The 13,298-nt window shown below is 38.6% G+C and overlaps 1 protein-coding gene across 3 annotated transcripts in view; it reads right to left on the reverse strand.

The window, feature by feature from the left end:
- Positions 1-3,290: 3,290 nt before the first annotated feature.
- dachc (dachshund c) overlaps positions 3,291-13,298 on the reverse strand; it is a 70,749-nt gene continuing 60,741 nt past the window's right edge. The window contains exons 9-11 of one of the 3 annotated variants that reach the window (XM_088351106.1): positions 12,048-12,179; positions 11,797-11,901; positions 3,291-3,679 (exon numbers count right to left, since the gene is read on the reverse strand). In XM_088351106.1, coding sequence (XP_088207232.1) covers positions 3,642-3,679; positions 11,797-11,901; positions 12,048-12,179 — 275 coding nt within the window. In that variant the 3' untranslated portion in view covers positions 3,291-3,641. The remainder of the gene's footprint in view (positions 3,680-11,796; positions 11,902-12,047; positions 12,180-13,298) is intronic. The other 2 variants (XM_088351107.1, XM_088351108.1) reach the window with 2 other exon arrangements.

The raw sequence follows: 13,298 nt of genomic DNA on the forward strand, positions 1-13,298 counted from the left end.
CAAGTGAGCGTGAAACCGTAGAAGCTCGCTTGTCCGATGATGACAACTTGGCTTTTTCGTCCGTCTCCTAAATGCGATGTAGTCATCCGAAAATGCGATGATGACTCATTTGTAAATGCATTTGTGAGTCACGGTTCTGGTTTAGAGAGAATGAATAGTACAGTAGCACACAGTTGGGCTTGAATCCGACAGAAAATCCCAAATTTAAGAAGTCCATACAATTATGCTCGCGACAAGACATTTTGGCTTTGATAAATTTCTTCTGCTTGCTTACGATAAAGAATGTAGTTATTTTTAGTATTGGACACCTGCAAAAAGAGATTGCATGAAATGTCAAGAGTCAAGATTGTGTGTTATTTTGACTACTATGCACTGTTTACATGACAGTGACTTTTGGCCAATACATTGCAGTTCTTTCATTTCAACACCCTTCAGGGCGGATCTGCTTTTGTAACCTAGATTTTAGGAAAAAAGAAAGCACTCAGGGGAAAACCTTTAAACAGTTTGGAATTCTGTATCTTGAGGGTTTTTATGTACAGTCCTCCCCTGTTCTCCTTGCAAGTTTATTGAGGTCTTCTATCCTTAAAGGTGGGGTGCGGCATTTGAAAACTTAAGGCTGCAATCATGACTTTAAACCAGCAGATGGCAGCAGAGTAACACATGATTTGCGTGCATTTCTTAGATGCGCTCGAATAAACTCGTTTCTTTTCACCGTTTAGAGAGAGTTTGTTCTGCTCTGAGCAGGGCAGATGAAAGTACGATAAAAGCAGATAGGCAAAATGGAAAATTAAGCACAAGGGCTCTCTGAACTTGGTTGGGCAGTGTATATTTAAATTTCGAATATGCACACTATGCACCACACCTTACATTTGAGTGTCTAAGAAATCATAAACGTTTAAATCGGCTTCTATGTTTGTTGCAGTCCTCTACTACCATCTGCAAAACTGACATCAATATGACCTCGGGTTCCCTTTGAGTTCGTCACAGCTTACCTGTTTGGTCATGTGAAACAAACTCATGACTTCATTGCATATAAACACAATGGGAAATAAGCCTTAACTTCATCCAATTTCAGATTTTATTTCTTGGACAGTACAGCAGCTGACTAGTTAACTTGTACGCCTTGCTGTTCAGATGTCAGAGGTTCAGTTCCAGCAACGAGCCTCCTTGTGTGGAATTTGCAGACATGGGGACTTGAGACTTAGTGACTTGGACTCGAGTCGACTCGAGTCGCTGTTTTTATGACTTGTGACTTGACTTGGACTTGGCAATCTAAGACTCGGGACTTGACTTGTGACTTGACTTGCCCAAGAAAAAAATACTTGGGACTTACTTGGGACTTGAAGGTGAAGACTTGAGACTTACTTGAGACTTGCACATGTGTGACTTGGTCCCATGTCTGGGAATTTGCATGTACTCCACGTGCCCGCTGGGTATTTTCCGGGCACTACGGTTCCTCCTACATTCCAAAAACATGCATGGCAGGTTGATTGGCGACTCCAAATTTTTTTCTAGTACGGATGTGTGTGTGAGTGGTTTTATGTCTATGTGCCCTCTGATTGTATGGAAATCATTCTAGGGGCTCCCCCGCTTGCCCTATGTTCGCTGGGATAGGCTTCCAGCACTCCCGCAACGTTAGCCACATGACTGACTGCATCAAAGCATGAAGTTTAACTCGAATTACCAATTTTTGTAAATAATTGTATATGTCGCCCCAGAAAAAGTAGTTAGGTGCAATGTCCATGAATACATTGCAAGAATATCTATATACAACTGAGGTTAGAAAAAAGTAGTTTAAGAAAAGTACCTTTCCAGTAAAATTAACAAATCATTTTGGTAGTTCAATCTATAATTTTGGAATTTTATGTTTTAAGAAATGTTTTTTGAAAGACAAGAAAACAAATGTATTTAAAATTATTCCGCCCCGATTTCCTTTCCCATTTTACCACAGATAATCATTTAAAATCAATATAAGAAATTAATACAACAATTTTAAAGGTTTTTTTCTTTGTTTTATAAGAAAAAAACATCTTAGCATAGAAGAATATAAGAATAATATATATATCTCTCATCTCATTAGCTACACCACTTATCCTTAGTAGGGTCGCGGGGGTGCTGGAGCCCATCCCAGCAATCATCGGGCAGTGGGCAGGGGACACCCTGAACTGGTTGCCAGCCAATCGCAGGGCACACAGGGACAGACAACTCACTCGCTCATTCACACCTAGGGACAATTTGGACCGGCCAATTCACCTGAAATGCATGTTTTTGGAATGTGGGAGGAAACCGGAGTTCCCGGAGGAAACCCACGCATATATATATATATATATATATATATATATATATATATATATATATATATATAAAAATTTTCTTTTACCATAGAAATGTTAAAGGGACTGTGTATTAATTGACCACTAGAAGTCACAGTGTGGTGTAGTGCAACAGAAATTAGGTACTAAAAAGGACAAAAAGAATACAAACTCCGGAGGATCAGTAAACAAAACACACTATTTTACTTTTCGATTTTTTTCCCTGACTTTTTGAAGTTTTTAGGGAACTGTAGCTGTCAGACAATTATGTCAGCTCCCTTTAGCTCATGCTATGTGACGTAACTACTCATTTCTCGAACCTACAAGTATTTTACAAGATTTACGTTTATATAATTGTTCATGTCATTTTGTTTTTGAGCTAAATTAAAATTGTTTGTTTTTATCTTTGTTAGTTATCAAGCTATATTTTCGCCTCCTTTCTAGCTAGCCATCCAGTTTGTGGTGGTTATTTAGATGGGTTTACTATTTTAGCTAGCTACTGTATCTAGCTCCTTTTTAGTTTTTACCTGAGTATGAACTTGACATTACAATATTATTATCATTGATATAATAGTATTTGGCATTTGGATTCCAAACCAAGTTACATATTTACTTTTTTCATATTTTGCTTAAAATATTCACATTACCTCAAAAATATTTTACATAGCTGATGTTGTATTTTACTCGTTATTTTGTTGTTGTTCTTGTGCTCTGTACAGCCCTTTGAGGCTTTTTGTGATAAAGGGCAAAACGAATAAATATGACTTGACTTGTTTTGTAATGAATTAAAAAAAAATTTAACCAATAGAAGCGCTAATTACTACACACTGTCCCTTTAAACATACAGTAAAATAACAAAAATGGCATTCAAAATGAGCAGCATCATCTGGCAAAAAAACAAGAATCTGTGTTTTTCCTTCGTGACCTTTTCTTCTCGTGGCCAAAAGTCAAGCCAATAATAATAACAAATAGCTTTGTGTGAATGTAGTGAAAAAAACACAAGAGATTTTAATATTAAAAAGTATTTGTATTGTCTTGTCAAACTGTCCTACTTGCATAACATACACAATACGCGTACGGACCATACAACATGCCTTTTCTGGATAACTGTATAGCAACAAAAAGCGGATATGTACAAAGCCAAGTTCACAAGTTATACTGCCAACTTGTGCGTGGACGAAACAAAAACAACTACGCTCTTCAACAAATAGGTCGAAAGAAACACAAACACGTCATGAGAATGAATTGTTACTACAGTCCAGGACAGGGTGATGAATGCAATAAATTAAAAGGTAGAGATTTCAAACGTGTCCGCCGGTCCTCTTTTCTTCAATACATGCCGGCCGTCTGCAGGAATACTCGTCCCTCTGAAAGAGATGCAAACACCGGATTCATTTCAGCAGTTTTATGGTGAACCCTCCAAATGATCGTCAAATTTGATGCCATAAGTCTGCCCGCCGCATCCAACAACGTAAGCAGAAAAATCCTCACAATATTACGTCGCCCATCTGTCCAGGATACCTGCTCGTTGGGGATATTCCCCTGTTGGTGTTTATCAAAGTGCAAGCCCTGGAATATGCCCAAAACGGATAGTTACTACCTACTACCCTCGAACGTAATCAGTTTTGTCCTTGAAATGTATTTATGCATCCTGAAACTTTTTTTGTCGCTTATGAAATAACTGAATTAATTCATTTGTTTATGTTTTCTTTTGAAGACGGACGCATAGGATGGAAGATAAAAACACATCATATAGAGCATGGGTGAGTAAACTACGGCACGTGGTCCATGTTCGGCCTGTCAGGCTGTTTAATCTGTCCCGGCAAGTTAAAAAAATGATAATATGTATAAAATGGTTTGAAAAAGTATTACTGATAAAAATGTGCTTATTTGGTGCACCTCTTGTCCCCAGTGTCTCCAAAATTCAAATACCTTTTCCTTTGTTATTGTCTTTTTTATCAAGATGTCATATTTAAAGGTGGGGTCCGCAACTTGAAATTTTGCTCTCTCTGCCCCCATCTCCGGGCTTAAAGTCATAATATCAGCTTCAGTCAGCTTATTCCTTAAGTGCTAATAAACTTTTTTGGGTTGGCCTTTGGACTGTATTTGAAGTGTTTCACAATAAAGCATTTTTGGGGCAATTTGTTAGACCATGGCTATTGAAGTCATACATTTTATCATTATTTCTGGTAAATATTTTTATGAATAGGGATTTTGCTTTATTTTTATATGCTATATATCTTTATTTTCTTTTTGTGTATTTTCGAGGTTTATGATATTTCGTCTTATTTTATCCTTTTACCATTATCAGGCTACACAAACAAAAAACCCTGGGAACAAGCATAAAATAACTCTCTGCCAGCCTTTTCTGCTTGCGAGTCCCGGAACAGCGGTGTTAAAAGATAAAGACAGATAGTTGCAGTACAATAAACATTATAAAGACGGTTTGAACTGAGTTGGCCATTGTTATCAAATACTTGGTAGAGAAAAAAATTTTCTCTCTACTTTTTAAGGAGAGGGTTGTTTTTGGAACATAACCCTCACGTAAAAGAGCTTTTATAATTTAATTTATAACTTTACTTTATTTCTAAGAGTTCTAAATTGATATGGTTAAATCGTCTATTATAGACAAATAATAGAATACGGACTTCACAAATGCATATCAACAATTTTGTTCCAAAAAGACTTCTCTTTTTTTGGTCAATATTGTTATTATTTTGCATGAATGGAATGTATACAAAAAAGGGCCCACAAATTGAGATGTCTTTTGAAAAAAGCAGCGGGGATATGGTAAATTGTATCAGCCTGCTTTTTACCATAAGTATCAGATTTGAATCTGTATAGGTCAGGGTATCCAAACTTTACAGAAATCGGGCCGGATTAAAAATGTGTCAAAGTCGACTAGTCAGCTTAATATTCTTTGTATAGTCTTCAATAAATTCAACCTCCGTGAAAAGTTTTCATTGCTTGGTGATCAGCGTCGCAATTTCATAGCTCGCCTTAGTAGCATTTTCATTTGAGGGTTTTGTGAAAAAGGTCTGCCATTAAAACAGCTTCTAGATGCTTTACCTTTTCACAGCATTTGTTTCCAGTTAACTTTTTGCAGTCAGCATGTTTTGTCTGGCAGTGCCTTTTGATATTATATTCTCTGAAAACAGCCACAGTCTCTTGTCAAATTAGTCATGTGCAGTTGTTTTGGATTTTGGGGCAAAAATACTCCAATTTAGAACCTCACAGTCAACTTTACTTTTATTATTTACAATCGCCATGTCAGAAATGGGGTGGGCTAAAATTCTCGCAGAAAGCTAAGGGCAAAGTGGCCAAAGGGCTACTCCAATCATCCTTTGAAATAATGACTCTTTTTTTCTGTATAAATAATTTTATACCTAGTCAACTTTACCGGCGGGCTGCATGTTTTAATTTTATGGCATAGGCCTGGGAGAGTAAAATTTTGATTTTGGACTTTGGACATTCCTGGTATTGGTAGATACAAAAAAATGAAAATGATGATTTATTTCTTCCTGGGATGGCCCTTTTGCCAGATATTTTACCCCAACTCGGACCGCAATCAAAAATGTTTGATTACCCCTAATTAAGAACTATTATTCAACATGAATCTTTGTGGCAAATGGGGGAAGCCCCAAGTATGTGCACACACATTTGAACAACAATGTGCTTATTAATCACATCACTTTGTTAGTATCGCCTCTACTGTGCATTATTGTCCATTCTTTTGACCTAAGAGCATTCAACTCTCTTTTTAAGGCATTTGATCCCCTTTTCTGCACGATTAAGCTTCCTGGCACAAAGGAAGCACATACTGCCCCCGCGTCTGACAGACAATTCCCCTTTAAATGATTTATTACTGGGTGTTAATTATGTAAATTATGTCCAAACAAACTCATCACGAGAACAATTAAGACAGCCGTTAATTAGTGGCCAGTTCTCTCCTTGCTTCACTGGCATTCAATTAAAAAAAAAAGGAGACTTGGAACAAGCTCGCTGTCTGCTGTGGCCAGCTCGGGGTCCGGTCTATTGGGTAGTTGGGGGCGGGAGTGACGTTTTAGGTGTTCTACTGCCAGGAACTCTGCCTTTTCTTTTCTCTCTGCTGTCTGTCTGACACGTTGCATTTTGCTCCTCAATTCAATAAGGGTAGACACAATCAAGCAGGACACATAATAAATAATGTATTTTCCGCAGCATATGGCGCACCAAACTATAAAGCACATAGATTAAAAACTACAGTCAAGGCTAGATTTGCACTAAAATTGGGGTGGGCGGATGGATTCAAATATCGATATTATTGATACTACTTGGATCGATCGATACTGTTGTCCTGGGATCAAGACTTCGCTCCTCCACCAGTTTCCAAATTGCCACTTCTTTATGTAGCCCTTTACTCTCTCACCAAGCGCCTGCGGCCACAGTCAGAGTTTATGCCCGAGTTGTAACTGATAGGCCCACTTTGAGCCTCTCTCCCTACTTGGCCTGCTGCTGCCTCCTGCCTGCCAGGCAGAAGAGAGGGCCAAATATATGTGTGCACCCCCACCACAAGCTAAAAATGACCAAGGCAAATAGGAAACATAAGAGTGGGGATTTTTCTTTCAACTAAATAAATACACAATGCCAGGTGTAATTTGATTGGTAGTTTGGTCTGCTTCTGTGCCAACACTAAACATCTACATAAACACATGAAAAATCTCAACCTGCAGAGAGCAACGAGCTGTAACCAAAAATGTTAACATGTTACTATTCCTGAACAAAAATCTTTAAATATGTTATCACTATGGCATAAGAGCCAATGAGAAACAATAAACACTTAAATTACATTACTAACTTATTTTCAAATAATTGTGCAATGGAAAGTATTTTAGTCGTCTTGGTGACTTTGTTATAAAGTATTTGTTTTTTGTTTTCCTTGCTGCTTTTTGGGTTCAACTCTCATGGGTTTAGTTCTGAAACTGTTGTAATAAAAATATTTCCATTTGTTCTTTTCTAAGTTTAAATGTACTTATTAAATAAAAAATGAAAATGTTTCATGTTTTAGTGCCTAAAATCTTCGTGCTGTGTTTATCATAATTATAAACTAACTCAACAGGACTCAATTATTCAATGAACATGACATTTCTAAGCAAAAACTATCAGTATTAAATGGGTATCGTTCAATACTACTGTATATTTACTTGGGTCGGATCGATACCAAATTCCCAGTATCCCCCGCCCCTAATTAAGATTAAAAACATACCATATTTGTGCATTGGCCGAAATCTATCTCTAATGACAATAGCAAAAAATGGATAAGTCATGAAGTAAACCCGAGAGATGGCGTTGTGAGTGCCTGAATCCAAACCATTAGTCTACTAGGGAAAAAGCAATAGGTTTGATGTCATCGTCACACTATTTTTAGTCACGTTAACACATTGTTGATGTTATTATTGGGCCGGGCTGCGAAAATATTTTCAGACATTAAATTGGTCAGTGGTACAGAAAATGTTAGGGACCACCTAAATACGCGGACTCACAAAGTCAAAGCTCACAGGATTCTGAACTTAATGAAAAGAGAGGCACTGTGGGAAGTAATCTGGTCGTCCTGAAAGCATGGTTGCATGTATTCAACGTTTGTCACTTACGTTTTCTTAGCTCAAACTAAGCATTGTGACTACATTTTATACAGATTTATTATCACTTGCTGTTTTATAATTTCTGTAACATTCATATCTGGTACCGTGACTGAAAATTCTAATTGTCACCGTTTTTATACAATTGTGTAGTACTGTACACTAATACGCATTTCTAATTTTTTCCGTACGTAAGGCAGACCAGATTATACTATCTTTCACAAATTAGATTTTAACCCAGAGAAAAAAGTGGATTAAGCCAATTTTGAAGCTCTCTCTCTCTCATATATATATATATATATATATATATATATATATATATATATATACTGGACTGTCTCAGAAAATTAGAATATTGTGATAAAGTTCTTTATTTTCTGTAATGCAATTAAAAAAACAAAAATGTCATACATTCTGGATTCATTACACTTCAACTGAACTATTTCAAGCCTTATATTATTTGAATATTGCTGATTTTGGCTTACAGCTGAAAAAAAACTCAAAAAACCTATCTCAAAATATTAGAATACTTCCTCAGACCAAGTAAAAAATAATTTTATAACAGCAAAACTAAATCAAACATTTGAAAATGTCCATTGATGCACTCAGTACTTGGTTGGGAATCCTTTTGCACGGATTACTGCATCAATCCGGCGTGGCATGGAGGCAATCAGCCTGTGGCATTGCTGAGGTGTTATTGATGCCCAGGATGCTTCGATAGCGGCCTTCAGCTCATTTGCATTTGTAGGTCTGGTGTGTTTCATCTTCTTCTTAACTATACCCCACAAATTCTCGATGGGGTTCAGGTCAGGGGAATTAGCAGGCCAATCAAGGACAGTGATGCCATGGTCAGTGCACCAGTTACTGGTGGTTTTGGCATTGTGGGCAGGTGCCAGATCATGCTGGAAAATGAAATCCTCATCTCCATAGAGCTTTTCAGCAGATGGAAGCATGTAGTGCTCTAAAATCTCTTGGTACACAGTTGCATTTACTCTGGACTTGATGAAACGCAGTGGACCAACACCAGCAGCTGACATGGCTCCCCAAACCATTGCTGACTGTGGGAACTTCACACTGGATTTCAAGCAACTTGGATTTTGCTCCTCTCCAGCCTGTCTCCAGACTCTGGCGCCTTGACTTCCAAATGAAATGCAAAACTTGCTTTCGTCTGAAAAGAGGACTTTGGACCACTCTGCAACTGTCCAGTGCTTCTTCTCCATAGCCCAAGTCAGACGCTTCTTCCGTTGTCTTGAGTTCAGAAGTGGCTTGACCATGGGAATACGGCTATTGTAGCCCATTTCCCGGACACGTCTGTGAACTGTGGCTTTTGATACCTGGACTCCAGCTTCAGCCCACTGTCTTTGAAGCTCCCCCAAATTCTGGAAGCGGCTCTTCTTCACAATTTTGTTAAGGCTGAGGTCATCTCTCGTTGGTTGTGCAGCATTTCAGGCCACATTTTTCCCTTCCAACAGACTTTTTGTGGATATGCTTTGAAACTGCACTCTGTGAACAGCCTGCTCTTTGAGAAATTTCTTTTTGTGTCTCACCCTCCTGATGGAGGGTATCAATGATGGTCCTCTGGACAGCAGTCAGATCAGCAGTCTTCCCCATACTTGTGATTTAGTTTACTGAACCAAGCTGAGTGATTTTAAGGCTCAGGAAACCCTCGCAAGGTGTTTCGAGTTAATTAGATGATTCAGGTGATTAGTTGAATAGTCTACTTGTATACTTTTTCATGATATTCTAATATTTTGAGATAGGATTTTTGAGTTTTCTTAAGCTGTAAGCCAAATTCAGCAATATTCAAATAATAAAAGGCTTGAAATAGTTCAGTTGATGTGTAATGAATCCAGAATGTATAACATTTTCGTTTTTTTAATTGCATTACAGAAAATAAAGAACTTTATCACAATATTCTAATTTTCTGAGACAGTCCAGTATATATATATATATATATATATATATATATATATACATATATATATATATATATACATACATATATTCTGATATTTTTTTAATTAAGGTACTTTAGGGTTTTTTTCTAGTGTGCCAGGGCACACTATTGTCTAGTGGGCCACAGAAAATTGCCATATTCTTTGAGATTTTACACACGAAAAAGTGCACCTTGTCTTAGGGCACGGTCACACAGCCGTTCGCGTCTGTATCGCGGGTAAAATTTTGCGGGGTTTTTTTGCCCGTGGTTGCCCGCGATGGAAAATGCGCAAAATTGGCCAACCCGCTGTTCATCGGTGGTATGCCCGCAAAACAGACGCCGGCGACTGTTCCGCTTCCTCATCACGTCATTTCACCGTCATTTTCTCGTGTGGACCACGGGTATAAAAGCTGCCGAGCCGGCGTAATGCCGAGAAATGCATCCTTGCCGAGATTACTACAACCACTTTTACCTCGTTTTATCTCACTTTTATATCACTTTTAGGGAATTTAATGGCGAACATATAACCAAAACCACTTCGTCTTGCATTTGTTGGGAATGTAATACAACTTAAACCATTCCGTCTTTGTATTTGTTGTGAATGTAATCTAACGGTAATGCACGCCGTATACAAATCACTTTTGAGCAGGTAACATGTTTATTTTGTCTTATTCTATTCAAATCGCTCGTATTGAAACTTATGCACTCTACCATAAAGCTTATTTCTGCATAATAAGCTTTACGGTAGAGTGCATAACAGTTCTCAAAAGTGATTTATATACGGTGTGCATTACCGTTCGATTACGTTCACAACAAAAACAAAGACGGAATGGTTTATGTTGTATTACATTCCCAACAACTGCAAGACGAAGTGGATTTGGTTATATGTTCGCCATTACATTCCCTAAAAGTGAGATAAAACGAGGTAAAAGTGGTTGTAGTAGCGAGGGGATGCAAATCTCGGCAGGGATGCATTTCTCGGCATAACACCGGGCTGTAGAAATCATAACCGCTCAAGACACAGTCCCGTGAAGATCAAGATTTCAAGCTATGGCACAGAAGAAGCCAATATGTTATTATTGTAATAGTTTTTCATTTTGATTTTATTATCTTGTTATGAAATGAAAATAAATGTCAAGAAATAAAAATGGATTAAGACGAGGTCACTACGGTGACGGGGATCCATGTCCACCCCTTGACGTCTCGAGCACAACTGACGTGTGCTCGGCAAATCGCGCTGTATGTACGCGGAGAAAGGCGTTTGACCGTCACACGCGTAACACGCTAATTTCACGTAATAACACCGCGATACAGGCGCAGAACATGCTCTTACCATGCTCCACCCACGATTACCCGCTGAAATTTCCCATCCTACCCATGTGTAACCACGCCCTGGCCACGGCCAGAGCACGTCGTTCCGCGTCATTTCCGCGTCTTTACCTTATGTGCCGCCCGCGGTTAACACGTGCTCAAAGTTTTGAGCAGCTCAAAACTTTTTCGCGCGGCCAACCGCGTGTGAATTTCCGACCGCGAGTAAAGCACTGCTGTATCTCGTCTATATGGCGGTCTCAAAGCGTCCAATAGCGCCCAACAGCAGTGATTCAGCTTCGATACGTCCGTATAAGGCTGTGTACCCGTGCTCTAAAGTATTGAGCGGCGCAAAACTTTCTCGCGCTGCCAACCGCGCGTGAATTCCCGACCGCGTGTTAAGCACTGCTGTATCTCGTCTGTATGCCGATTTCAAAGCGTCCAATAGCGTCCGCCTCACAGGCAGAAATTTCTGGCCGTGATTCAGCCGCAAACGGCTGTGTGACCGGGCCCTTAAAAGAAAGTTGAAAAACACTGTTGGAATGATGCTTAAATTAAACTGACTAACAAGGGCACAAGCTGTTGCAAGTCACATCTGAACGTTTTTTTTTTGGTTGAGTACCTTGCACTGTTGCCTTAACATCCAGCCTGTCGTCCTCCAGCTTGACAATGTCCGCGTCCTGGGTCACAGATTCTGTCAGCAAGAAGGCAGCAAATGATGGATGTGCTGCACTTGGTTCATTAATGAAAGAAGGAAGTCAATTATATAGCTAATGAACAGTCCGGGCTGTGGTGAGTAAACGCTTGTTGACATTTACGTGGAGGGGGGAAATCATTTGCTAAAAAGGAAAGCTCCGTGTGTTTTTGGCGTACCCGAGAGCGCTCCAGCTGCATGCGGCAGGAAGCCGTGCTCCGCCTGATCTCGGAGTTTTACTTCCTCCTCCAAGGCCTCTTGAAGTCTCCTCTTACTCCTCTTTTCCTTCTTCAACCGCTTCTGGATGAGAACTGAAAGAATGTAGAGGAGAGGAAAAGTAATAAGGGTGACAGTATCTATTAGTTTTGGAGAATATGTAGGCTGAAACCGCGTCAGGGCTCAGACGAGATCATTATGTATTAGGTCAGCAATGTTGCGATCATTGTTTGAGAATGATTAGCATCAAACATACAGATTTGCTAATAAGAAAAACTCAAACATTAATAAATGGATCACCCCCCCCCATACTGCCTATATACATTTTAAAAAAGTACTTGTTAAGCTTTATTTTGTAGAATCTGTGTACCAAAAAAATGTTAACTAGTAGGCCGAGGGGCTTCTCCGGGGACAAAAAAAGACTTTGCTGCACTTTGGCAGCTATGTTTCATGTAACTATGGCAATGCAGTGTTTCACAGTAAAGCATTTTTGGAGCATCTATTCTATTGCAGCCTGGTCATCCTGGAAGGGGGATGACCTGCGCGGTCCCTTCTCAAGGTTTCATTTTCCTCATGTTGAGGTTTTTGAGTTTTTCTTTGCCCTCGTGTAGATTTTAGATCAGATGATGTAATAATAGTCTGTAGTTTGCAAATGTCTGTGGTCTGTGCAGCCCTTTGAGACTCTTTGTGATTAAGGCCGTAACAAATAAACATGACTTGACAATTTGTTAGATCATAGCTATGGAAGTCATACATTTTATCATTATTTTTGGTAAATATTTTTACTATAAATAGGGATTTTGCTTTATTTTTATACACTATATATCTTTATTTTGTTTTTATTTTTGACATCTATTTTTAGGTTAACGATATTTCCTTATTTTATCTAGAAAAATAACAAGAATAGTACCTAAAATGAGCAGAAATAATCTGCCAGTGGAAAAGAAAAGGCTGTAACTTTAGGAAAACAATTAAAATCAGCAATATTTACGTGCCGTATTTTTCCTTTTTAAAAAAAAATGATTTCTTTAATTTTGTACTTGATTCTTTAAAAAAAAGTGTGTATTATCTAGTGCCTCAGAAAGGTAAATAAAACCAGTATTGATTTAAGCCTTTAGCGGTCCAAAGGCCTGACTGTTGATTAACAAATACAAGTTTGTACGATGTGATGTCACTTGTCACTAAAATACATCATGCCACATATCATTTGAAAG

Source organism: Urocampus carinirostris, chromosome 13, assembly GCF_059441175.1.
Source record: "Urocampus carinirostris isolate Australia breed hairy pipefish chromosome 13, RoL_Ucar_1.0, whole genome shotgun sequence".
In the NCBI taxonomy this organism is placed as follows: Eukaryota; Metazoa; Chordata; class Actinopteri; order Syngnathiformes; family Syngnathidae; genus Urocampus; species Urocampus carinirostris.